Source organism: Sardina pilchardus, chromosome 16 (genome assembly GCF_963854185.1).
Source record: "Sardina pilchardus chromosome 16, fSarPil1.1, whole genome shotgun sequence".
Lineage (NCBI taxonomy): Eukaryota > Metazoa > Chordata > Actinopteri > Clupeiformes > Clupeidae > Sardina > Sardina pilchardus.
Genome location: NC_085009.1, coordinates 32,522,595 through 32,549,269, shown reverse-complemented (window position 1 = coordinate 32,549,269; position 26,675 = coordinate 32,522,595). Strand labels below are relative to the sequence as shown.

At 42.4% G+C, this 26,675-nt stretch overlaps 1 protein-coding gene across 1 annotated transcript; it reads left to right on the top strand.

The window, feature by feature from the left end:
- Nucleotides 1-5,632: 5,632 nt before the first annotated feature.
- LOC134059661 (uncharacterized) lies at nt 5,633-24,361 on the top strand. The gene is made up of 9 exons (XM_062516105.1): nt 5,633-5,663; nt 6,283-6,678; nt 7,708-7,746; nt 7,985-8,104; nt 8,217-8,251; nt 11,048-11,140; nt 15,176-15,179; nt 15,273-15,398; nt 24,318-24,361. The coding sequence occupies exons 1-9, from the start codon at nt 5,633-5,635 to the stop codon at nt 24,359-24,361; spliced, it is 888 nt and encodes a 295-aa protein (XP_062372089.1).
- Nucleotides 24,362-26,675: the final 2,314 nt, after the last annotated feature.

The following is a 26,675-nucleotide window of genomic DNA, read 5'->3' as shown; positions in this document are numbered from 1 at the left end:
AATGGCATTCTCTTTATTAGGTGATATTGGTGGATTTGAATACACAAACATTATGGCAAATTTGAATTCAGTTGAAAAACATTAGGTTTGTCAATAGATGCATTTACTTGTAGCCTAGAAATAGACGCCCCTAGCGGCAGCAACTCTCTGACCCATATGGGCAGCCGTGGTGTACTGGTTAGCGAATCGGGCTTGTAACCGGAGGGTTGCCGGTTCGATCCCCGACCAGTCCACCTCGACTGAAGTGCCCTTGAGCAAGGCACCTAACCCCTCACTGCTCCCCGAGCGCCGCTGGTTGGGCAGGCAGCTCACTGCTCTGGGTTGTGTGATTCACCTCACTGTGTGTTCACTGTGTGCTGCGTGTTCACTAATTCGGTTAAATTGGGTTAAATGCAGAGAACTGAATTTCCCTCACGGGATCAAAAAAGTATATATTCTATTCTATTCTTCTATTCTATGAAGGACAGTGGTTAGGGTGGTACCAGTCCGTTAGTATGAACTGTGTAGTTAGGGTGGTACCAGTCCGTTAGGATTAACTGTGTAGTTAGGGTGGTACCAGTCCGTTAGGATTAACTGTGTGGTTAGGGTGGTACCAGTCCGTTAGGATTAACTGTGTGGTTAGGGTGGTACCAGTCCGTTAGGATTAACTGTGTGGTTAGGGTGGTACCAGTCCAGCATTAACTTTGCCCTTGACTAGCAAGGCAAATGACCTGTAACCCAGGTAGCTTAGTCCTGACAGGTCTCAGCACACCTGGCCACTCAGGTAGCTTAGTCCTGACAGCTCTCTCTCTCTCAGCACACCTGGCCACTCAGGTAGGTTAGTCCTGAACGCTCTCAGCACACCTGGCCACTCAGGTAGGTTAGTCCTGAACGCTCTCTCAGCACACCTGGCCACTCAGGTAGGTTAGTCCTGACAGCTCTCAGCACACCTGGCCACTCCGGCTCCTTGGATCCTGAGCTGCTGTCTCCGGACCAAGTTGTTATGTTCCCAGAAATAACAGCCTCTATTGGGGCAGAGTAGAACATCTTCACACACAAAAGGACATTTTAGCCGCTATGTGTGTGTGTGTGTGTTCTCTTCTTGCAGGAGGGTTGTACAGCTGGGAGTGTGGAACCGTGGTTCTAGTCATGGGGGGTCTAAGTGCTGTTCTCAGTCTAGTGCTGGTCATCCTGATCCTGTCCAAATGCAGAGGTGGACAGAACCAGTCTAGTCCAGGTAAATCATGACATGTTCTCAAGAGTGGATAATTATCCAGCTTCTGCTTGCATTTAAATCCGTGCGTCGATCATAAATGAGATGTGATTGCATATCCTCTTGTGCAGTTCTGTTTGTTAATCTAAGTGATGATTTGTCACATACACTTCATAAATGCTGCTGGCATATCCATAGTGAATAAAAGTGTTGTTAAAGTGGTCCAAGGTATTCATTCATCCATGTTGAGGAGTCAAACGACCATTAAACCACAGAGGGTTAAGGCGCAATAATCAAGGATCTCTGATTAAACTATAGAAACAACCTGAACATGCAGTTACTGGGATGGTGGAGTCCTTTATCATTCGAGTGGCTCTAGTTTTGCATTGGCTGATGTATGCATCATGCAGTGGGAGGAGAGTCCAAGAGCTGTTAGCATACCACTCTGTGATACAGTGGAGCTGTTAGCATAGCACACTAAAGCTGTTAGCATATCACTGTTATGCCGCTCTGCACCCCCACTGGCCCTGCAGTGACAGTGCAGCAGCCTTTAGGTGGTGAGTTGGCAATCAGCCTAATTGTGTACACCTGAAGGTACACTAGACTATGGTGTTACAGTGCAGCAGCCTAATTGTGTACACCTGAAGGTGTGCATAAGAAGCTCCTGAGTTGGCCTTCAGGGGCTGGTATTTTTCACCGCACCAGAGCAAGCCATGCTCTTGGGTGTGTGTGTGTGTCTTTTCATTTTGAACCCCTAGATTTTAGAGTGAATATTTATTTATTGCAATAAAAGATTATATTTTTGATAAACTCTGATGTCTGTCTCCATATTATGTTGCGGTTTCTGAGCCGGCCGTAACAATCACACTAAAGCTGTTAGCGTAGCACACTGTGATACACTGGGGCTGTTAGCATAGCACACTGTGATGTAGGCTACTGGGGCTGTTAGCATAGCACACTGTGATACACTGGGGCTGTTAGCATAGCACACTGTGATGCACTGGGGCTGTTAGCATAGCACACTGTGATGCACTCGGGCTGTTAGCATAGCACACTGTGATGCACTGGGTCAGTATGCTCTCCAGTGTAAAAGGTTTTTAGAATAACTGGGAAGAATCTGAGTTTCCAGAGAAGCCTTATTCGCTGTCTGGCCCTTTTTAAACTTTTATTGTGATTGCGTCATATCCTCTGGCAAAGTTCTATTTGTTAAGCTAAGTGATGACATAATGGGATGTGATCGCATCATATATTCTTTTGAAGCTGTATTTGTCAATCTTAGTGATGTCATAATGGGATGTGATTACATCATATCCTCTGCTGAAGTTCTCTCTGATTCCTCCGTTAGCCTCTGGTATTCAAACATCATCTTCACCTGACCAGGTGAGTGCAACGTAATGTCTCTGATGTTACCGACGGGGTCTGACTAAGTTACTCTCTGTAGCTGTGTGTGTGTGTTTGTGTGTGTGTGTGTATGTGTGTGTGTGTACGCGCGCATGTGTCACATTTGGTACGAGCTCTCTTATTTTATGTGTGTGTGTGTGTGTGTGTGTGTGTGTGTTTTGTTTTAGATGCAGGATTCAGACTCTCTGAACTATGCAGCTCTGAATGTCTCTGCCAGAAAGAAGAGAAGAACCAACTCACAGAGCGACCACTCACATGTGGTATATGCAGCCACTACATGAGCCACTAGACAGAGACTCACACACTGGAACTGTAATGTCAAAACAAATGTGTTTTTGATGTATGAATGTACTAAACTGACTGAGGTGTGGTTGATGTGTTTTTGATGTATGAATGTACTTTACTGACTGAGGTGTGGTTGATGTGTTTTTGATGTATGAATAATATACTGTACTAACTGAGGTGTGATTGGGGTCAAATCCCTGAGCACCTAATTGAAAATTGAGAAAAAGGAAATCCCTTTGTAAATGTAATACATTGTATACACATTGTATATGTGACTTTTTTTGACAACAACAACCTCTACTGTCATAGGTGCTCAGGTATGTGTGTGTGTGTGTATGTGTGTGTGTGTGTGTGTGTGTGTGTGTACAACCTCTACTGTCATAGGTGCTCAGGAATTTGGGCTCTTTAATATAACTTACATTGTAAACTGTCATCTTGTGTATTCTGTACTTAAATATTAAACAACTAAAACCAGAACTTAAAATACTCCTTTCTCCGTATCCAAAACGAATTATTAATTTATCTGATTGAAATTCAACACAGTGGCGTACTGGTTAGAGCTTCGGGCTTGTAAGCTGAGGGTTGCCGGTTGGATCCCTGACCAGTCCACGGCTGAAGTGCCCTTGAGCAAGGCACCTAACCCCTCACTGCTCCCCGAGCGCCGCTGGTTGGGCAGGCAGCTCACTGCTCTGGGTTGTGTGATTCACCTCACTGTGTGTTCTCTGTGTGCTGTGTGTTAAATTGTTAAATATATTGTTTTGGTTAAATTGGGTTAAATGCAGAGAACTGAATTTCCCTCACGAGATCAAAAAAAGTATATATTCTAACAACACTGAAATGTACTTGTTTTTCCATATGAGGCAGGATATTAGCCACAGAGACAGCACCTGCACCCAAGGGCCCACCACTGTAACCCCAATCAAAATGATCTACTTATTTATTTATCACGTAATTATTACAGAACATTTTAAAACACCTTCACCTAGCGTAGCCCCTAGAAGCAGCTCATGTGTACCACAGTTTGGGAGTCCCTGATGTAGACCAAGAGTGTCTTTCTCAGAATTGTAGCAAGTCGTGTTTGAGTAGTTCAATGTCTTAAAGCACACCTGACAAACTCATGGCCCGGTGTTATTTCTATGGCCCCTAGATAATATCTCATGTCTATCAGAACTGGCCCGTCAGTGAGACATGCGTGGGAAACATGCGTCTCGCTTGGGGCGTGTCCTTTGAGTGTATTGTATGTTGAATATTTCTAGAATCTAGTTCAAAAATGCTTAAATTCAAATAAAATGTCCGGCCCTCAACTTGGACCCACTGTGTATTTGAGTTTGACATTTTCAAGTAACATAGTTTGCTTAATTGCACCACATAATGTCAACACACATGTCAATGTCATGTTTTGCACGTGTGGTCATCACCACACACATCATAGGCTGCATATGCTACTCTATGTAGTCTGCTAGCTGTTAGCATACACCATGAAGGCCAGCTAGGGGGTCAGGTCAGTGTGTGCGTGTGTGTGTGTGTGTGTGTGTGTGAGAGAATTGTGTCATGTGTGTCATTTTCTTGGTTGATCTGCAGTGGAACATTGGCGTGGCTTCTGTTCTGGTCACTCTCGACCACCCATACACACACACACACACACACTTCAGCATAGGCCTGCAGGATGCCAATATAGCAACACCACAGAAACACATGCAGACACAAACATGCAAAGAAACACTCTGACTGCCAGACTGCCAGCCAAAATCCGATTTTTAGCCCATTCAGATTTGTATCGGATGTCACTTTTGAAGTCTGAACAGTGAAATCCGATTTTTGCGAAACGGTTGCAAATCACATCCACGCGGCCTCAGAACTAAGGCAGGTCGTGGGACATCAAGCATTCAGTTGAACACACACACACACACACACACACATTTGTGCACGCACACATTCACACACACACACACACACACACACACACACACACAGATGTGCTTTCACTGTCTGTGTAGAGGATATGAGTGTGTGTGTGTGTGTGAATTCTGATGAGTGCAGATCTACCTCAGGTCATCACATTATGAGTGAGTTCAGGGACAACACAATTTTGGGTAATGAAATCACGGTCATCATGCCCCCCCCCCCTCACCATGACATGCCCCGCCCCCTCATAATGCCCCGCCCCCCATCATGACATGACCCCGCCCCCTCATCATGACATGACACCGCCCCCTCATCATGCCCCGCCCCCTCATCATGACATGACCCCGCCCCTCATCATGCCCCGCCCCTTATCATGACATGACCCCGCCCCCTCATCATGCCCCGCCCCCTCATCATGACATGGCTCCGCTCGTCTTCTGCAGAAGGTACTGGTTTCAAATGTCTGTCTGTGTGTGTGTGTGTGTATGTGCACTGCAAAAAGGGATGAGTCAAAATGCCACATTATGAGTGAGTTCAGGGACAACACAATTTTGTGTAATTTAATTTTAATTTTGAATTGTAATTTTAATTTTGTGCAGCAAGAAAAACAAAACAAAAACCAAGCAAACAAACAAACAAATGGTGCACCTTTTTGCAGGCCGCTTGTTTAGACTGTTGTTAGTGGAAAAACAGGGTGATGTTATCTATAAAAGGGGGCGATGCCTTCGACGGGATGTGCGCTGTGGTTGTCTGATGCTAAGAACAAACGAGTTGAGAACATGTCTTAAGAGACTCCTTCACTACACACACACACACACACACACACACACACACACACACACGTGCATCATGGTGAACAGCCTGGCTCTCTGGAGAATGGGTGAGAACTCTTTGATTATTCATCTGGAGAAACTCTGTCTTCATGCTTCATATTTAGACATTAAATGTAATAGGCTACCACAAAACGGCAACCAGAACGATAGAATCCTCATCCAATGAATGTATCCCCTTAAAATGAATTGCTAAAATATTAAGGTGATTGTAGACTAGTTTGTTCCCTCAGCTTCGCAGACTGACGAGCAAAGAGGTCTGTCTAGGTAGGCTTAGGCTGTATTTTTTAATATAAATGTGTCGGGGACATCTGGAAGTGGAAGCGAAAGTTTGAGCAGATCTTCTAGCTGCCATACTGTATGCAGCGCTGTCTCCTCTGAAGATGAAGCATCACACTTTTCACAACATGTGCCACATTATGTTTGACACACTGTATGGGCCACTTCTTCTATCATAACAATAATATTACACTATGTAATCAAGTGATGACTGATCAACAGTAATGTAAATGCTAAATGTCCTAATACTGTACCTGTTGATAGACTCTTAACCTTACAGTTATGTACATATGGACTTGATTTCTCCATTTCTTTGAACAAAACATTTAAAAAAAAAAAAAAAGCTGGGAGAATACAATTGTAACCCCTGTGTGTGTGTGTGTGTGTTAGGTGTGCTGCTGGCTGTGTTCTCCATGTCCATGCCCACCTCAGTGGTGGTGCATGAGGGTCAGTCGGTCCAGATGAACTGTTCTCACGGTGTGAGTGCATCCGGGTATAAGTCATTCATCTGGCTGAAGCAAATCAACCAGACTCCTCCAGTGTGTGTCCTGACCATCAACTACTACCATGGGCCTGACAGCCAGAAAACAGCATCCATGAGGCCCACAGCACGCTACCACAACGGCTTTAGCAGCGCTAACGTTAGCTGGACTCTGAATGCACTGACCTCCACGTCTGCGCTAGAGATCAGAGATGTGAGTGTGTCTGACTCTGGACTTTACTACTGTGGGAAGAGTGAAGATGGATGCATGGACTTCCACAATGTCACCTACTTAACCGTCACAGGTAGTCATTTAACCTTCTACAATTGTGGTTTTACAAATAATTGTAGCTTCGGAATCTTTCTCTCTCTTTCTCCCTTTCTCTCGTCATGATTTCGGATCTACATGCAATGATAGCTTAAAGGGATAATCCGGAGTGAAATGCACTTTAGATCAATTTTTCGGACTATTGGGAGTACATACGTTGAGTTGACACCAAAATCATGTCATTTGGATGTATTTTGAGAAAGTTCGAGTTCACCGTTTTTAGCCAAAACTCGTTAGCCTGTAAGTGACCGGGGCAGGTCCTTTCGCCACTACAAAACGCTATTTTTATACCTCTTCTACTGTTCCAAACAACACTACACTTACGTGGTAGTGAGTAGAGGGTCCCTAAGCCAAACCGAAGTATCCCCACGTCTTTATGTGGTCGGATAGAGAGTCCAGAATGAATTTAATCGAGTCAGTACCTTCCGGAAATGTCGGTGTGGCAGCTGCGCAACGCTTCAACAACACTTTACTAACATTTCCGGAAAGGTACTGACTCGATTAAATTCATTCTGGACTCTCTATCCGACCACATAAAGACGTGGGGATACTTCGGTTTGGCTTTAGGGACCCTCTACTCACTACCACGTAAGTGTAGTGTTGTTTGGAACAGTAGAAGAGGTATAAAAATAGCGTTTTGTAGTGGCGAAAGGACCTGCCCCGGTCACTTACAGGCTAACGAGTTTTGGCTAAAAACGGTGAACTCGAACTTTCTCAAAATACATCCGAATGACATGATTTTGGTGTCAACTCAACGTATGTACTCCAAATAGTCCGAAAAATTGATCTAAAGTGCATTTCACTCCGGATTATCCCTTTAATGGCATCTCTCTCACTCTTTTGCTATGATTTTGGATCTACAATGATAGCTAGTAACATCTCTCTCTCTCTCTCTCTCGTTATGATTTTGAATCTCTCTCTCTCTCTCTCTCTTGTTATGGTTTTGAATCTCTCTCTCTCTCTCTTGTTATGATTTTGAATCTCTCTGTCACTGACCGATCTGTAGATGAATATGATGCTGAACTTCCAGACACAACAGAAGACGGTATGTGTATGTAAACTGCAGTACTGGTATACAGAGTTGTGTATTGAGTATGTGTGTACATTTTATTGTAAACTTATTATTATTATTATTATTTATTAGCTGATGTAAGTGAATCTGAATACAGACACATTATGGTAATTCTGAATGAATGTGAAATACATTAGCAAATGAATGCATTTTTGCATATGGATATTTTAGCTGCTGTACCTGACTAGGCGAGTGTGTTCTCTTCCTGCAGACCAGTTCTGCAGCTGGGAGTGTGGAACGGTGGTTCTAGTCCTGGGGGTTCTAAGTTCTGTTCTCAGTCTAGTGCTGGTCATCCTGATCCTGACCAAATGCAGAGGTGGACAGAACTCAGGTACATTACAACACCAACACACCCATCAGTTCTTAGTCTAGCACAGGTAGTACAGGTACATCAGTAGAACACCAACCTCATCTTCTCTTGTCTTCTCTGCTTCCTCCATTAGCCTCTCGTCATCATACAGCATCTACACCTGACCAGGTGAGTGCAAGGCAGCGCTATCTCTCTGGTGTGATTGACATGGTCTATCTGTGTGTATATGTGTGTGTGTGTGTGTGTGTGTGTGTGTGTGTGTGTGTGTGTGTGTGTGTGTGTGTGTGTGTGTGTGTTGTAGTGGGGTAATGGTCTTTATTATGAAAAAGTATTTTAACGTTGGGCGCCAGGAACTCACAAGGAGTGTCACAGCTTTAAAGACCACAATCTCTACCAGATATAACACAGCAGCTAGAAGGGACTAGGCTAACGCTAAACCTGTGCAGCTAGCTCAGATAAATCTCAGGGAGAGCAATAGGCAGAGGTTAGTAATGCAACAGAATATACCAAGAGTACAACCACTGGAGTTAGGAATATACCAAGAGTATAGGTCAACAATGAACTTCAATCATCAACAGGGGATTAATGGCAAGACTAGTATGAAACGAAAAAATGTAACTGTGAAGCAGAAGTCAATCACTGGGTAAATTATAAAATAAAAAATAATGAAAGAAATCAAACAATTGAGTCAACAATCAATAAACCATCCCCACAACCATCCCCTCAATTCAAAGATACTCTGCACAGTCCATTCATGACACAATACATTTCCAAGTGGTATGCTAATGCTTCAATTCAGATATCAATTAAGTCCCATACAACAAGTCAGAATTACTCAACAGACACCTTCCAGCAGTAGATCAAATTCATTATTGCAGTGCTCTTGGAAATATTCAATTACCCACGTAAACAGCAGAAGATGACCGATTTCCAAATTCCAGGCCAGTACACAGTTACTCTCAGTTGATGATAGGTCTTAACCCTTTCATGCACGCATTATGAAAAAAAATGTCTAGATTTTTTTAGTATTGATTTTATTACTCTATATGAGCCCAATATTGAAAATCAGTTGGAATTTTTAAAAAATATGCTTTTATATAGAAGTTATGTTATTGTCCACGTATGTGGACAGTGCGCAACAAAGGGGTAAAAAATAATAAAATGTAATGACAGAAAATGTGGAAACTATGGCCCTCTACTTCCTCCATACTACCCACCCAGCCCTCTACTACCCCCATACTACCCACCCACCTCTCTACTACCTCCATACTACCCGCCCACCCCTCTATTACCCCCATTATTACTCACCGACCCTCACCCACCCCTCTACTACCCCCATATTACCCACCTCTACTACCACCACTACCCAACCACCCCTCTAATACATCCATACTACCCACCCCTCTACTACTAACCCACCCACCCCTCTAGTACTCTCATACCCACCCCTCTACTACCCACCCACCCCTCTACTACCCCCATATTACCATACCACCTTGGCATTACCACATGTAATTAGGTCATTATTTATAAATATGTTTACCAAATGTTTGTTTCTTTGTAATTTAAAGCAGTTAAAATCATATTTGAAAAAAAAAAAAAAAAAAAAAGTCCTAGTTACAAAATCTAATTTTTGGCCATTTAACTCCTCTGTTGCGCAACGTCCACATACGTGGACAGATGCTTTTTAGGGTCTACAAACTCTATTTTACATCCGATTTAATTTCTGAAAACATAGAGTTGTTCAACACACTCTCCTGTACAGCATAATATTTTTTTTTACATGATTTTGCCTTCTTGAGTACTAACTTTTTACAGATATGCCTGGAGTATTCAGCATATGGCCATTACTGTCACTCATGTTGAATTGATGATGTCATCACGCAGTCAATATTCCAAATATAAGATGATAAATAGTGTTAATATATTGCCATGGACCTACTAAAACTGCCCTGAAGTGGATTGGTGTATATCAACATGATAAATAAGTAGAAAACAGAGTTAAAGTTACTGTCCACGCATGTGGACGTTGCGCATGAAAGGGTTAAAAACACCAAGATGTCCACTCATTGGGAGCTTGCATTATCTCGTGTGAAAGACAGCAGGGCACATATAGCCGAAAAACAACAGAGGTCTGGCAGAAACAACCTGTTGTTTTTAATTCAAGGGGAGGCCAGCTGTTTTCTGTCTGTCAAAGACTTCCTGCAAGTCAGAGATGTTTTTTGAACTGGAATATACAATTATATCATCCAGCCAAACAAAGTATATCTGACCCTTTAAATCCCCTAAAGCCACTTCCATAAGTAGTTGGAAATGTGGCAGGAGCATTTTTTAACCCAAAAAGCATTACGTTAAATTGGTAAAAACCAGCCGGGGTGACAGCAACCTGTCAATATCCATTGTTAAGGCCCAGATTGGAAAAGATGGTTGCACCAGACATGGAATCAAGTATGTCCTGAATAGTAGGTAAGGGATATGCATCTCCTTCTGTAACAGCATTCAGACGTCGATAATCTATTCAGAAACGATGACACCATCTTTTATCAGTATCAGCACCACAGGAGATGGCCAACCAGAGTTAGACGGTTCAAGGCTTTGCTCAGCAGGCCATTGAGCTGCTCCATGGCACTGTTCTGTGTAGTGGGTGGCAGATGATAGGGACGCTGGTTAATGGGAACCTGTGCTGGGACTGAAGTTCTTCCTGAAGTGCACCTCATCATTACTCTTTATCATCATTTTAAAAGAGTCTCTCTGATCCTCTTCCAGTATAGCATTCTCAATGGCTCTTTGTGTGTGTGTGTGTGTGTGTGTGTGTGTGTGTGTGTTCCATCACATGTGGTAAGAGCTGTGCTGCTGTCAGTGTCGTGTGTGCTCTCACACATCTGAAAACATCCTGTTTATTTCATGTGTGTGTGTGTGTGTGTGTGTGTGTGTGTGTGTGTGTGTGTGTGTGTGTTGTTTTAGATGCAGGATTCAGACTCTCTGAACTATGCTGCTCTGAGTGTCTGTGCCAGGAAGAAGAGAAGAAACAACTTACAGACCGACCACTCACATGTGGTATATGCAGCCACTAGATAAATGCTGAGTCATGTGTGTTACATGCAGCCACTAGATAAATGCTGAGACATGTGTATTACATGCAGCCAATAGATAAATGCTGAGTCATGTGTGTTACATGCAGCCACTAGATAAATGCTGAGTCATGTGTGTTATGCAGCCACTAGATAAATGCTGAGTCGCATGTTCTATATATACATACAGCCATTGTACACTATACAGTATATATCAGGGCTGTACGCTTAGCTTTTTCAGTAGGAGCAAAGGTGCTCCTAAATTAAAAAAATTGGGAGCACAGAAAAACATTTAGGAGCACAGCGAAATGTCCGTGAAAACCTTATTGCCTTAAGCAGGATACAGATCATTCACAGCAGTGGCAATAATCTCTGCTCAAACCCTCCACACACACAGAAAATTTATTGTCTTGTTTCTATTTCATATTTTGAATTCAGAATTTGCATTTTGTTAACAATTTATAGCATTTCAGGATCTGCATAATTACTTATAGCTTAAAATATTCAGTAATTTGAATACTTCATATTGATTACACTTGTCTTTAATGATATTACAGGGGTGGTGTGTAGGTCTAATTGAGTGCCTGTCACTTTAAGAAGTACCGTAGGCCCACTCGCACTAATATATTTTTAGTCATTTTTGCGACGACCTGCTCGCACTGTACAGCCCTGGTATATATATATATATACAGTGAGGAGAAAATGTATTTGATACCATGCTAAAGTTGCCTAAAAAGAGGAATAGAAAATCATCATTTGACAATTGATCTTAATGTCTTAATTAAAAAATGAGTAAAAATAAAATCGTACACCAATTTGCTTTGTGATTGAAGAATGTATCGTAAATAAATAAATGTTCTTCCTAAATGCTAGAGGGAAGGAAGTATTTGAACCCCTACAGTATGTAACCCTATGGGAATTTAACACATAGGGTTAACATAGGGGCAGGCAGATTTTTATTTTTTAAGGCCAGCTATTTCATGGATCCAGGATATTATGCATCCTGATAAAGTTCCCTTGGCCTTTGGAATTAAAATAGCCCCACATCATCACATACTCTTCACCATAGCTAGAGATTGGCATGGCACTTTTTCCAGTAGGCCTATTAGCCTGGTTGATGCTCAATGCAATTCGAACAAGCTAATAAGCCTACTGGAAAAAGCACCATGGCCACATTGGATAGCACGCATTTCAGGTTTGGGTGCAAATAAGAAAATGCCTCCATTCCACTATTTACACCCGGGTGCAAATAATCACTCCGTTAAACTAAACTAATTGAACTTGATGCCGTTCAAACTAACCCTATTGGTTCCCCAGTGGTGATGCAGTACAAACTAACCCTATTGGTTCCCCAGTGGTGATGCAGTACAAACTAACCCTATTGGTTCCCCAGTGGTGATGCAGTACAAACTAACCCTATTGGTTCCCCAGTGGTGATGCAGTACAAGCTAACCCTATTGGTTCCCCAGTGGTGATGCAGTACAAACTAACCCTATTGGTTCCCCAGTGGTGATGCAGTACAAACTAACCCTATTGGTTCCCTGTTCCCCAGTGATGCAGTACAAACTAACCCTATTGGTTCCCCAGTGGTGATGCAGTACAAGCTAACCCTATTGGTTCCCCAGTGGTGATGCAGTACAAACTAACCCTATTGGTTCCCCAGTGGTGATGCAGTACAAACTAACCCTATTGGTTCCCGGGTGATGATGCGGTACAAACTAACCCTATTGGTTCCCGGGTGATGATGCGGTACAAACTAACCCTATTGGTTCCCGGGTGATGATGCGGTACAAACTAACCCTATTGGTTTCTCAGTGGTGATGCAGTTCAAACTAACCCCATTGCTTTGTACAAGAGACGTGTCTCATGTGCCTATTAGGGGAAATAGAGGAGGAGGTTGCACTACGTCCCCCTCGTGATGTTATCAGGTCGTCTCTGAAGTCTCTCTGTCAGAGATCAACCGACGACCACCAAGCGAGTATCTACCCGCTCGTACACACACACACGCTGAAACGCGTGTACACCATGGTGATGTGTTCATTCGATAGGTTGATTTTCTACAGAACTGGTGAGTAATGGCCAAACAAATAATTGATAAGTAATATTTTTAGTATCAACATGTAATAGATCCATATTAAAGGGAAACTATGCAGGTTTGGCGTTTTCATCGCCGGTTTCACTTTTCGTTTTCGCTTGTTTTACGCTTGCAGATTTCTCTGCAGAGCTTCCCCTACAGCTTTAGCGTGCATACTTTACAACAGTGATTCTTAACCATAGGGCCACGGCCCAAACCTGGGCCGCCAGCACCCCACGGAGGGCCGCAACAAACTTTCAGTTTTGCATCTGTGGGTCGCAAGGGCCGCGGGACTGCCTTCAAGGGTGTCCAAACCAACTGCGCCCCGTCACGCACTTTAATTTGGCCCGCCGAGCATGCATTAGTTTATCATAGATCCGCCACGTACTTAGGTTATGATTGGCCATTCGCTATTTATTTATTTTTTTCAGCAATTACGTTGTGGTTGACAATGACATTACTGCAAACTGCTCTACGCTCTTCTTAGAGAAAGTTTACATTTACAATGTCAATATCAAAACAGCATCTTACATAGAGATGTACAGTATGATACATAGAGATGTTTGAAATCTCTATTGCAGCAAATCTAATTATGTTACTCATAACGTAGCTAATTGTGAACGCTTTTGAGCGCGCATGAAAAGGAGAGAGAGCGCCAGCTGGCTTGTCATTGTTGATAACTGATATCTCCTTTTTATAAGAAACGAAAAACGCGAAGACAACAGCAGTTCCACTCCTGAGCAATGTACTGTGAGAGGGCACAGCAGCCACTGAATGGAGCCGGCAAGAGTCTTAAAGTGACAGTGCACCATTTATAAATGAATTAAACAGCATCATGTTAACCGTATTTCTTAATGAATTTATTTTCTACAACAAAAAAATACTTTGTCATTATTATAATTTAAATATAAATAATTCTATATGTTATATACTGCATTGTGTGTGTACATGTCGGGGGGAGGGGGGGTGGTAATATTTAATGGGCCCCGGGCCATTTTGTACTGAAAATTGGGCCTCGAGGTCAGAAAGGTTAAGAACCCCTGCTTTACAGCACTCCTCAATCGGTCGGTCTGCCTTTTCACGAGCATGATCGCGAGGCTGGAGACATTCTGTTTGTCGGTGATACAAACTTGCATGCATGGTTTTTCCAGTCAGGCACTAGGGGGAAGCGAGACAGCCGTCATTCAACCCGAAATAAGTCAAATAAGCTGATTAGTTGAGGCAAATTAAGCTAAAAAATACTTGCATAGTACACCTTCAAATGTTTAGCATGCATGCTTAGTTACTCCTCCGTGTGTGTGTGCGTGCGTGCGTGTGTGTATGTGTGTGTTAGGTGTGCTGCTGGCTGTGTTCTCCATGTCCATGTCCACCTCATTGGTGGTGCGTGAGGGTCAGTCAGTCCAGATGAACTGTTCTCACGGCGTGAGTATAGATGGGTATAACTCATTCACTTGGCTGAAACAAACCAACCAGTCACCTCCAGTGTGCATCCTGACCATTAACTACTTTCAAACTGAGGATACAACAGACACAAACAACTTGTACGAAAAATTCAAAAAGATCACTGTGCAGTATTTCAGTGGTTACAACAGCTCTATCGTTAGCTGGACTGTGAATACACTGACCTCCATGACGGTGATACAGATCAAGAATGTGAGTGTGTCTGACTCTGGACTTTACTACTGTGGGAGGACTGTAGGAGGTGGCATGGATTTCAAAAATGTCACAATCTTAACCATCACAGGTAATTATGTAGGCCTCTCTCTTTCTCTCTCATCTTCATATTTGGGATCTAAACTGATAATGTTGAATATTGTGTCTCCCTCTGATTGATCACAGCTTCAGATGCTGAACTTACAGACACAACAGACAATGGTATGTTTGTGTGTGTTGTGAACTGCAGTACTGGCGATTGTGTGTTGACAGTGTGCGTGTTGTGAACTGCAGGATGGTGTGTGTTGATGTGTGTGTGGTGAACTGCAATACTGGCATGGGTGATTGGAACTGTGGTTCTAGTCCTTGTGAGTGTGTTCTCTCTCTGCAGGTCAGTTCTGCAATGGGGTGTGTGGAACCGTGGTTCTAGTCCTGGGGGTTCTCAGTGCTGTTCTCAATCTGGTGCTGGTCATCCTGATCCTGACCAAATGCAGAGCTGGACTCAGACAGAACACGGGTACATCAGCCTTAGATTCTAACACATATGGTTGCCAACTCTGAGAAAAGAGTTGGCAACATTTGGCGTGACGTTTCTGTGCTTCAGATGGGGTTGCTGTCTCGAACTAATTCTAACTGTATACAAACTATTCCGACGTTTACAGACTGATTGGTGCTTCGTTTTATGTTTTATTTAGACACCTAGAGCAAGTTGCTGACGAGGTTTGGCGCTGTTTTGAGTAATGTTAGTGGCTTAAAAATGTGAATTTGAAAGTGTATGGCTTCGGGCCCTATGCTAGCCCACTGTTTGCTATTTTGGGCTGGAGCTTTTGCCCGTGCTAGCTCGGTACTGCGTGATCAACGAAAAATGCTTCTTCCGTGGCTTAGTTGATGTATTTTCATTCAGAAAAACACAGTTTTTTCAATTTCCGCCAAACTTACGCTTTAAAGTACACTAACACAAAATACACATTATGTATTATGGACTCAGACAGAACATGGGTACATTAGCCTTATATTCTAACACACTTAAAGTACACTAACACAAAATACACCTTATGTATTATTAACTAAAAACACATACAAATAACTCCCTTTGCAATTTGTACTGCACACACACGCAGTCACAGAGAGCACTATGCCCTATGTATTTCTTCACTTTGTGGTAATGTCTGAAGTTCGACCATGGACTGTGTAACTCTCTGTTGACTTGGGAGCTGGCCAGTATCAACGATGCCCGGACCAATCACATCGTGTATGGAGTCGGTAGGCGGGCATAACATGATGACGATTGACCTGCGACCAGAAGTTGCGACCGTTAAGCATCCTACTACTTAAAAAGATAGTTTGATATGAAAAGATGATAGTTTAGTGCTATCCTATTGTGTGGAGAGGGAATTTGAAAGACAACCGTTTATCCTACCCCTAAGGTGTACATTTTAGGACATCCTCAGGTTCAGATGTCAAACTCAGAAAAACATCCGTCATCCTCAGATAAAACTGCATCAGGTCTTAGAAAAAACGCTGTCAGAAATAGTAGAGTCAGGACAGAGTCAGACAAAAAAGTCTCAGATGAACTGAAATTGCAACTGAAGCAGGGCTGTACAGTGCAAGCAGGTTGTCGCATTTGCGACTAAAAGTATATTAGTGCGAGTATAATAAATGATATGCGGGCACACGTGCGAGTACTGATTTCAACCCTTTCATTCGCATTTTGCTCCTAAAATGAATCCACACCAAGTGGATCAAAGTACAGTACAATTTTAACGCATCTGTATACAAATGTCAGAGTTGACAACTCTTACGCACCTGACTAGACACTCACGCTTTCAGCAGCAGTAGGAAGGGGAGAGAAGAGCCAGAGGGATGTCGCACACAGACGCACACATACACTCACATTAACATTACCTCGAGATAGTTCTCATTACCGAGTCCAGTGGGCCAATCTCCCGTTAGCGCCCCAACGCCTGCTCTATAGTCTTCTAAGTTTCGTGCAAATTCTCAATGCGGCTAATAATAACTAGTCGTGCTACGATGATAACTAAGTTCACATAGACAGTACATGCAGATAACTTTGCTCTTATCAACTGACCCTGGCAATGTTTCCACTTTCCATTTATTAGTTTGTTAGCAGCAGCCCATTTTAACGTCTTCAGCTGGACATCTAAACAATGGCATTGAGGGGCGCGCTTACTGTTTTGCTTCTGGTTTACAGCCGGGTCCTGTAGTTTTTCTAACGTCGCCACAGCAGTTTATGAAAAAACTCCTCACAGGTCAGGAAGAACGTTAATCTCGCGATAAAAAAAATAACACTGTTAAAATTGTTTTGCGTTAACGCGTTAATAACGCAATATTTTTGACAGCACTACATTAAAGACAAGTGTAATCAATATGAAGTATTCAAATTACTTTGAATTTTAAGCTATAAGTAATTATGCAGATCTTATAATGCTATGAATTGTTAACAAAATGTATACAAATTCTGAATTCAAAATATGAAATAGAAACCAGACATTTTCTGTGTGTGTGGAGGGTTTGAGCAGAGACTAGGATTGCCACTGCTGTGAATGATCTGTATCCTGCTTAAGGCAATAAGGTTTTCAAGGAAATTTCATAGTGCTCCTAAAATATTTTCTGTGCTCCTAAATTTTTTCATTTAGGAGCATCTTTGCTCCTAGTGAAACACCTAAGCGCACAGCCCTGAACTGAAGGTTTCAGACATCAAATAAATGTGAGTCAGGAAAACAGCTGTTTATGTTAACTGGTACAGCAAGCAAAATGATTTGTGATATAATACAAAATCGTTGTGTTCTGCAAGCTAGGCTGGTTCACTCGTGCAAACGTCGCCTGAAAACAACTATTTTGTATTAAGCAGCAGTTGTCCATACAGTCTGATTATATCACAAACGAGTTTGTTTGCTGTAGCAGTTTGCTTCCTGTACCAAATTTGTGCTGCTGCAGTTATGCTGATGTGGTTGCTAGCAAGCTAGCTATAGCCTCCTAGCTAATTTAACATTTAAACGGGGAAGTGTTTTTTATTTGAAATGACAACTAGCTATTAACATTAGTGACATTAGTTAAAGTGAATAGTTTATACCAGAGAGGGTTAAAGCTGAGTTTGTAGGCTAATCAAGGAGCTTTGTTCTTGATGATCTTTGATGTTGAGTCCTGGGGTTGCCATGGATACTACTAACAAACTCCGCTGAAGAATCATACCATGTCAGGTGAACTAACTTGCAGGAAAAAAAAACTATTTTGTTTGGTGATTTGGTACAGCAAGCAAACTGCTACAGCACTTGTTTCTGATATAATCATTGACTGTATGGATGTAGCCTAATATGAAATAATTAGTGGGCTTGCTGCTAGGCAAAAAGTCAAAGGGGAAACCCACCCACATGTGAAGTTTGTGCCAGAAGTGCAAGCAAAAGGACAGGAACGGCAAATGCGGGAGCCAGAATCACATCTGAAAAAGACAGCAGCAAATAAACGAATGGTGTTGCTGTAAATTATTATTATCATTATAAACCAAAAGACAAGTTATTCAAACAGTTAAAGACAGATTTATTTTGCGATTACACAAATAATTTGTTTACGAGTTTTTATTTTTTTCTTTGACTTTATTTTTTTATTTCGATTTTGTATTTGATATTTTGATTAATTGATTTTTGTTTGAATTTGAAAAAGTATTGTTTGAACATTTTGGCACAAATTTAACTCCATAATATATTAGTACATAGCACTTCAAGGAATTATCCGGAGTAAAATGCACTTTAGATCAATTTAGGGATGATTGGGAGTACATACGTTGAGTTGACATCACATCATGTCATTCGGATGTGTTTTGAGAGAGTTCGATTTTACCGTTTTTAGCCAAAAACTCGTTAGCCTGGAAGTGACCGGGGCACGTCCTTTCGCCGCTACAAAACGCTTTTTTAATATATTTGTACTCCCAATCATCCCTAAATTGATCTAAAGTGCATTTTACTCCGGATAATTCCCTTAAGACCGTTGATGTTCAGCTATCCTTGCATTCAAATTATGTGGGCGTGGTTTCAAGTGGGCGAGCTCAGTCAATGCCACGTCAGACCAGTTTTTGTACTTGGTCTGATTTCTCAGCTATTTCTTTTCAGTGGCTAGAGCTGACAGGAGGTAGCAGTTAATTTTCAGTCTCACAACACAAACACTTATGGACCCAAAATGTTAATGTTAATCTTAGTGTTGTCATAATGGAATATGATTGCACCATATCTGGTGAAGTTCTCTTGTTTTCTCTGCTTCCTCCATTAGACTCTAGTCAACAAACAACATATTCACCTGACCAGGTGAGTATACGGCAACATTTATGTCTCTCTGGGTGTGTGTGTGTGTGTGTGTGTGTGTGTGTGTGTGTGTGTGTGTGTGTGTGTGTGTGTGTGCGTGCATATGTATGTGTGCATGTGTGAGAAATCAACCTTTTTATTTTGTATGTGTGGTTTTACAGGACTCTCTGGCCTATGCAGCTGAGTGGTTTTACCAAGAGGAGGAGAAGAACGGACTACTCACACGTGTGTCATATACATCCATCAGATAAATGTGTACATCACTCACACGTGTTACATCATCAGATAAATGTGTACATTACTCACATGTGTTACATCATCAGATAAATGTGTACATTACTTACTTGTGTTACATCATCAGATAAATGTGTACATTACTCACACGTGTTACATCATCAGATAAATGTGCACATTACTCACATGTTAAATATACATCCATCAGATAAATGCTGAATTTAAACTGAATATGGAACAGTTATACCAGTTCTAATCTTTCAGGTAGATTAAAGGGATAGTTCGGATTTTAAGACACGAAGTTGTATGGGTTCCCTGTCAGCAACGTAGTGCATCAGCACTGACTTACCCCCGACAGCGTCCTGTGAGCCGAGATCCAGCCGGTTTTTGATCGTTTTTGATGCCGGACTATTTTCTTCAGCAAGTTTCTGGGGTCACGAAAGTAAAGTGTTTTTCTTCTCAAAACCATATGCGTTCAACAGAGTGATATATTTGCACCACAAAAACGTTGTCCAGCTGTCAGTAGCGCGCAGTGATAGGAATCGCGAAAAATAAGTAAGTGATAACGAGGTTTGAATTTTTCCTGGACAACGTTTTTGTGGTGCAAATATATCACTCTGTTGAACGCATATGGTTTTGAGAAGAAAAACACTTTACTTTCGTGACCCCAGAAACTTGCCGGACTACTTTCTTCAGCATCAAAAACGATCTAAAACCGGCTGGATCTCGACTCACAGGACGCTGTCGGGGGTAAGTCAGTGCTGATGCACTACGTTGCTGACAGGGAATCCATACAACTTCGTGTCTTAAAATCCGAACTATCCCTTTAATATCCCGTTTTAAAAATACATCATACCGATACAAGCAATTTGTATATGTGGATTTTTTTGTTTTTATCATCATAATAACATTCATGAGCTCATAAGTGTAATAAAATAAGTGGCTTACTTTGACATGCACAGCAGAATTACTTTGTGTTTTGCGCTTGCCAGTTATAACATTCTAAATGCTGCAGTGGGCCGGATTGTATAATGTATTATTATTATTATTATAATGTGTTGTTATTATTATTATTATTATTATTATGTATTTATTTATTTATTCATGTCCCTACAAAATATTCAAAGCTAATACATGTGGGGCACAGGATAAATAAAACAAACAAAGTTATTCTTTGAAAACACTGCACATCTGTTACAGATGCTAATACCTAAGGTTTGAGTATAACTAGGACAGAGGCTAGTTTCCAAGGGATTTAGTATAACAGATGCTAGTAGCCATGGGTTAGTATAACAGATGCTAATATCCATAGGGTTTAGTATAGCAGATGCTAGTTTCCATAGTGTTTAGTATAGCAGATGCTAGTACTCATGGGGTTTAGTATAGCAGATGCTAGTTTCCATGGGGTTTAGTATAGCAGATGCTAATATCCATAGGGTTTAGTAAAGCAGATGCTAATATCCATAGGGTTTAGCAGATGCTAGTTTCCATGGGGTTTGGTATAGCAGATGCTAATATCCATAGGGTTTAGTATAGCAGATGCTAGTTTCCATGGGGGTTAGCTTTAGCGTAACAGATGCTAGTATACATGGGGTTGAGTACCCACAGGTTTTAATGCAGCAGGCGTAACAGCGCTAGTACCCATGGGTCATGATATAGCAGCAGCTGCTCAGAGTCCATCTTTGCCAGTGTGAATCTGGTGCCGGCCTGCATGTACACGTGTGGTTATGAGTGGTGTGTGGCCTGTGTGCTCTTGTGCCCAATACACACTCTACATGTGCACATTATGAGTGCTGTGTGCTCTTGTGCCCAATACACACTCTACATGTGCACATTATGAGTGCTGTGTGCTCTTGTGCCCAATACACACTCTACATGTGCACATTATGAGTGCAGGCCTGTGTGCTCTTGTGCCCAATACACACTCTACATGTGCACATTATGAGTGCTGTGTGCTCTTGTGCCCAATACACACTCTACATGTGCACATTATGAGTGCAGGCCTGTGTGTTCATGTGCCCAATACACACTCCTGTGCTCTTGTGCCCAATACACACTCTACATGTGCAGCATGTACACGTGTGGTTATGAGTGTATGCCTGTGTGCTTGTGTCTGCCTGGTAATACATGTGTAGGCCTGCATGCTTGTGTAATACATGTGTAGGCCTGCATGCTCTGATATTTCAAGTGGTTTCTCTGCCTCATATCTTGAGGGCCGATCACACTGACACACTTTTTTCACCTCCAGGCGTTCAAACTTAAAGTTAAAAATAGATTAATTTTTGAGACTGTATTTGTTTTCCCAATAAACTGTAACATGTACACAATCAATTTCCATCTTGAATGTTTATTATCACTCACATCGATTGAATATTCGCTTTTTGGAAATCAAAGTGTTTTGCTTTGCTCCAGTCCTCAGAGCTATGAATGTGTTTCTGTGGCCTAATGCACTCTTATGATAGTATAAGTGATAAGGCCTGAGAGATAATGAATGTGTTTCTGTGGCCTAATGCACTCTTATGATAGTATAAGTAATAAGGTCTCAGAGCAAATAAATGTTACTGCTTTTGATTGCATCAGTGTAAATGCTGCCTTTTGTGTGCAAAAGCAAATGCATTTAAAAATAGTCCTCCTGTACTGTAGGCCTCAGTATAGTGTGTGTGTGTGTGTGTGTGTGTGTGTGTTTTTTTGTGGTTTTTCAGTGCTGGTTTCCTGTCCTGTAAATCTAATCTGATAAGTGTGGTTGTGTGTGTGTGTGCGTGTGTGCGTGTGCGTGTGTGTGAGTGATATGAAACCAAGCCATTATTCCACTGTAGAGAGCATGCTTGTACTTCATGTAAAACATCAAAGCACTAACAATACAGCAGTTACACCTCACAGCAACCTCTCACAGATCATCACAGACTACCCCCCCCCCCACACACACAGACACACAAACACACGCACACACAAAGGGCCTGTCTGAAATGTGTTGCCTCTCTCTATATACATGTATGTTTATATACATTATTTGATACCATGCTAAAGTTGCCTAAAAAGAGGAATATAAAATCATCATTTGACAATTGATCTTAATGCCTTAATGAAAAAAAATGAGTAAAAATTAAACCGCTAAGGACACCGATTTTCTTTGTGATTGAAGAATGTATCGTAAATAAATAAATGTTCTTCCTTAAATGCTAGGGGGAATGAAGTATTTGACCACTATGTTAAATTCCCATAGGAGCAGGAGGATTTTTTTTATGTTTTTATTTTTAAAGGCCAACTATTTCATGGATCCAGGATATTATGCATCCTGATAAAGTTCCCTTGGCCTTAATTAAAGTAGCCCACCAGATAACCCACACGTCATATACGCTGATAAACCACACGTCATATACGCTGATAACCCACACGTCATATACGCTGATAAAACATGTAAAACATGTTTGGTGCAAACATAGTTTTTGGAACATATACATACAGTATACTGTACATAAATCCATTGCTGATTAAAATTGTTTGTATTCTTTAATTAAATAATAAATAGCAACAAACTGAAGTCAAATGATTCCGGTCATGTGCACAACTAACACTTCTCAGTGGACGTGATTGTGAGTACGCGTCAAAAGGACAATCGTGTCCAGATAACAATGGATTCATGTGCTAGACAGACAATACTCCGCAGCACAAGTGAGAAACACATTCTACATTCTGCGACACCTGCACCTGCAGTCAGACGCAGCAATAGGAGTTAGTAACCATGACACACCTGCACCTGCAGTCAGACACAGCAATAGGAGTTAGCATGAGACACCTGCACCTGCACCTGCAGTCAGAGACAGCAATAGGAGTTAGCATGAGACACCTGCACCTGCAGTCAGAGACAGCAATAGGAGTTAGCATGAGACACCTGCACCTGCACCTGCAGTCAGAGACAGCAATAGGAGTTAGCATGAGACACCTGCACCTGCAGTCAGAGACAGCAATAGGAGTTAGCATGAGACACCTGCACCTGCACCTGCAGTCAGAGACAGCAATAGGAGTTAGTAACCATGAGACACCTGCACCTGCAGTCAGAGACAGCAATAGGAGTTAGGACCCATGAGACACCTGCAGTCAGACACAGGTGTTAGGACACATGTCACCAACAGCAGCCCCTGTGTAGACCAGAGTCCAGAGAGTCCAGAGAGTCCACTCAGCCATGTGACCAGAGTTCACCCACACAGAGTCCAGAGAGTCCACTCAGCCATGTGACCAGAGATCACCCACACAGTCCAGAGAGTCCAGAGAGTCCACTCAGCCATGTGACCAGAGTTCACCCACACAGAGTCCAGAGAGTCCACTCAGCCATGTGACCAGAGATCACCCACACAGAGTCCAGAGAGTCCACTCAGCCATGTGACCAGAGATCACCCACACAGAGTCCAGAGAGTCCAGAGAGTCCACTCAGCCATGTGACCAGAGATCACCCACACAGAGTCCAGAGAGTCCACTCAGCCATGTGACCAGAGTTCACCCACACAGAGTCCAGAGAGTCCACTCAGCCATGTGACCAGAGTTCACCCACACAGAGTCCAGAGAGTCCACTCAGCCATGTGACCAGAGTTCACCCACACAGAGTCCAGAGTCCTCTCAGCCATGTGACCAGAGTTCACCCACACAGAGTCCAGAGAGTCACCCACACAGAGTTCAGAGAGTCACCCACACAGAGTCCACAGAGTCCACTCAGCCATGTGACCAGAGATCACCCACAGAGAGTCCAGAGAGTTCAGAGAGTCCTCTCAGCCATGGTAGGGGTGGTGGGGAGGCCACAGCCTGTAGAAGAGTCCTAGAGGCCCATATGTTCATATATTCTGCATATTTAGTGTCCTCCACATGAAGCTCCACGTGTGTCCACTCTGCAGCTGTAGGGGCCCAGTGGGAGCTGTCCAGGGTGCTGAAGCTGTAAGGGCCTCCAGTTCATAAGGACACCCGGCTGCAGCACTTTATATATGAGCACAAACACATTGGGAACTGATCACTGCTCCAATGAGACCAGTGGGAACTGATCATCTAATGAGACCAGTGGGAACTGATCACTGCTCCAATGAGACCAGTGGGAGCTGAACTGATCACTGCTCTAATGAGCTCTAATGAGACCAGTGGGAACTGATCACTGCTCCAATGAGACCAGTGGGAACTGATCACTGCTCTGATGAGACCATTGGGAACTGATCACTGCTGTAATGAGACCAGTGGGAACTGATCACTGCTCCAATGAGACCAGTGGGAACTGATCATCTAATGAGACCAGTGAGAACTGATCACTGCTCCAATGAGACCAGTGGGTATTTCAGATGAACATGCTCGTACCATAGATGTTGCTATAACTACAGCAGATGCTAGTACCAAAGATGTTGCTATAACTACAACAGATGCTAGTAGATGTTGCTATAACTACAGCAGATGCTAGTAGATGTTGCTATAACTACAGCAGATGCTAGTAGATGTTGCTATAACCACAACAGATGCTCATACCATAGATGTTGCTATAACTACAGCAGATGCTAGTAGATGTTGCTATAACTACAGCAGATGCTGTTCCATAGGTGTTGCTATAACTACAGCAGATGCTAGTAGATGTTGCTATAACTACAGCAGATGCTAGTACCATAGATTTAATGGGATTAAGTATAGCATAGTTTCCATGGGGTTTTTAGCATAACAGATGTCCAGCTTTGTTTGTTTGAGTCCAATTCAGGACTCTGCTTGACTGCTCAACTCAGTTGCATGTACATGCATGTAGTCACAGATGTTACACATGTGTAGTCCTGTATGCTTTACTCTATCAGGTTACACATGTGTAGTCCTGTATGCTTTACTCTATCAGGTTACACATTATGAGTCCTGTATGCTTTACTCTATCAGGTTACACATTATGAGTCCTGTATGCTTTACTCTATCAGGTTACACATGTGTAGTCCTGTATGTTTTACTCTATCAGGTTACACATGTGTAGTCCTGTATGCTTTACTCTATCAGGTTACACATTATGAGTCCTGTATGCTTTACTCTATCAGGTTACACATTATGAGTCCTGTATGCTTTACTCTATCAGGTTACACATGCGTAGTCCTGTATGCTTTGCTCTATCAGGTTACATATTATGAGGCCTGTATACTTACTGTAACTCTATCAGGTTAGTTGTCTTTGTCTGGCACCTTTGTTCAATAATACTGTAGGTTGTTGCTTAGTTGACTGTGTAAGCCAAGCCAGGAAGCTAGCTATTCAGCAACTACTGTAACTACAATCCAATAACATGCATTCCGTCACTTAGCTGCCTGGGTTACGCTGGCAATACTCACTTTCCTAGAAACAACATGTACATAAGCACTCTCCACCCAGCATGTGTGCTACAGTGTTTCTGTGAGTGTGTGTGTGTGTATGCAAGTGTGTTTCTGAGTGTGAATGTGTATGTGTAACTCTCTCTCTCTCTCTGTGTGTGTGTGTGTGCGCATTTGTGTGCAAAAGCTAATGCATGCATCTAATAATAGCTGTGTGTGTGTCTGTTTGTGTGTGTGTGTGTGTGTGTGCAAAAGCTAATGCATGCATCTAATAATAGCCCTGTGTGTGTGTGTGTGTGTGTGTGTGTGTGTGTGTGTGTGTGTGTGTGTGTGTGTGTGTGTGTGTGTCTTTCTGTGGTTTTCAGTACTGGTTTCCTGCCTTGGTCTAAGCTGAAGTGTGTGTGTGTGTGTGTGTGTGTGTGTGTGTGTGTGCAGTATATAAACAAATATATTTTCCACTACAGACCTCACATAAAACCCTTTTATCACCATAACACCTACAGTACAACACAGTGAGACATTGTAGTCAACTCTCAAACATGCTAACAGAAAACAGATATGGTCAAATGTACTTTCTACTTTCCTAAGCAGGTATTGGCTTGGGACTATATTGGGGTGAAGCACAGCTACTTGGGACTATATTGGGGCGAAGCACAGCTACTTGGGACTATATTGGGGCGAAGCACAGCTACTGTCTGTGCTGTGGTGAGTGAGAAAGTACTGATGTGTTGCGTGATATCTCTGCACCCAAGTAGCAGTGCTTCACTTGTGCTTCGCCCCAATATAGTCCCAAGTCAATACCTGTTTAGGAGATCGCCTAGTCTTATTCTGCTCTGCCATTTGGTCAATACCTGCCCAGGAGATCACCTAGTCTTAGTCTGCATTGCCATTTGGTCAATACCTGCCAAAGAGATCGCCTAGTCTTAGTCTGCATTGCCA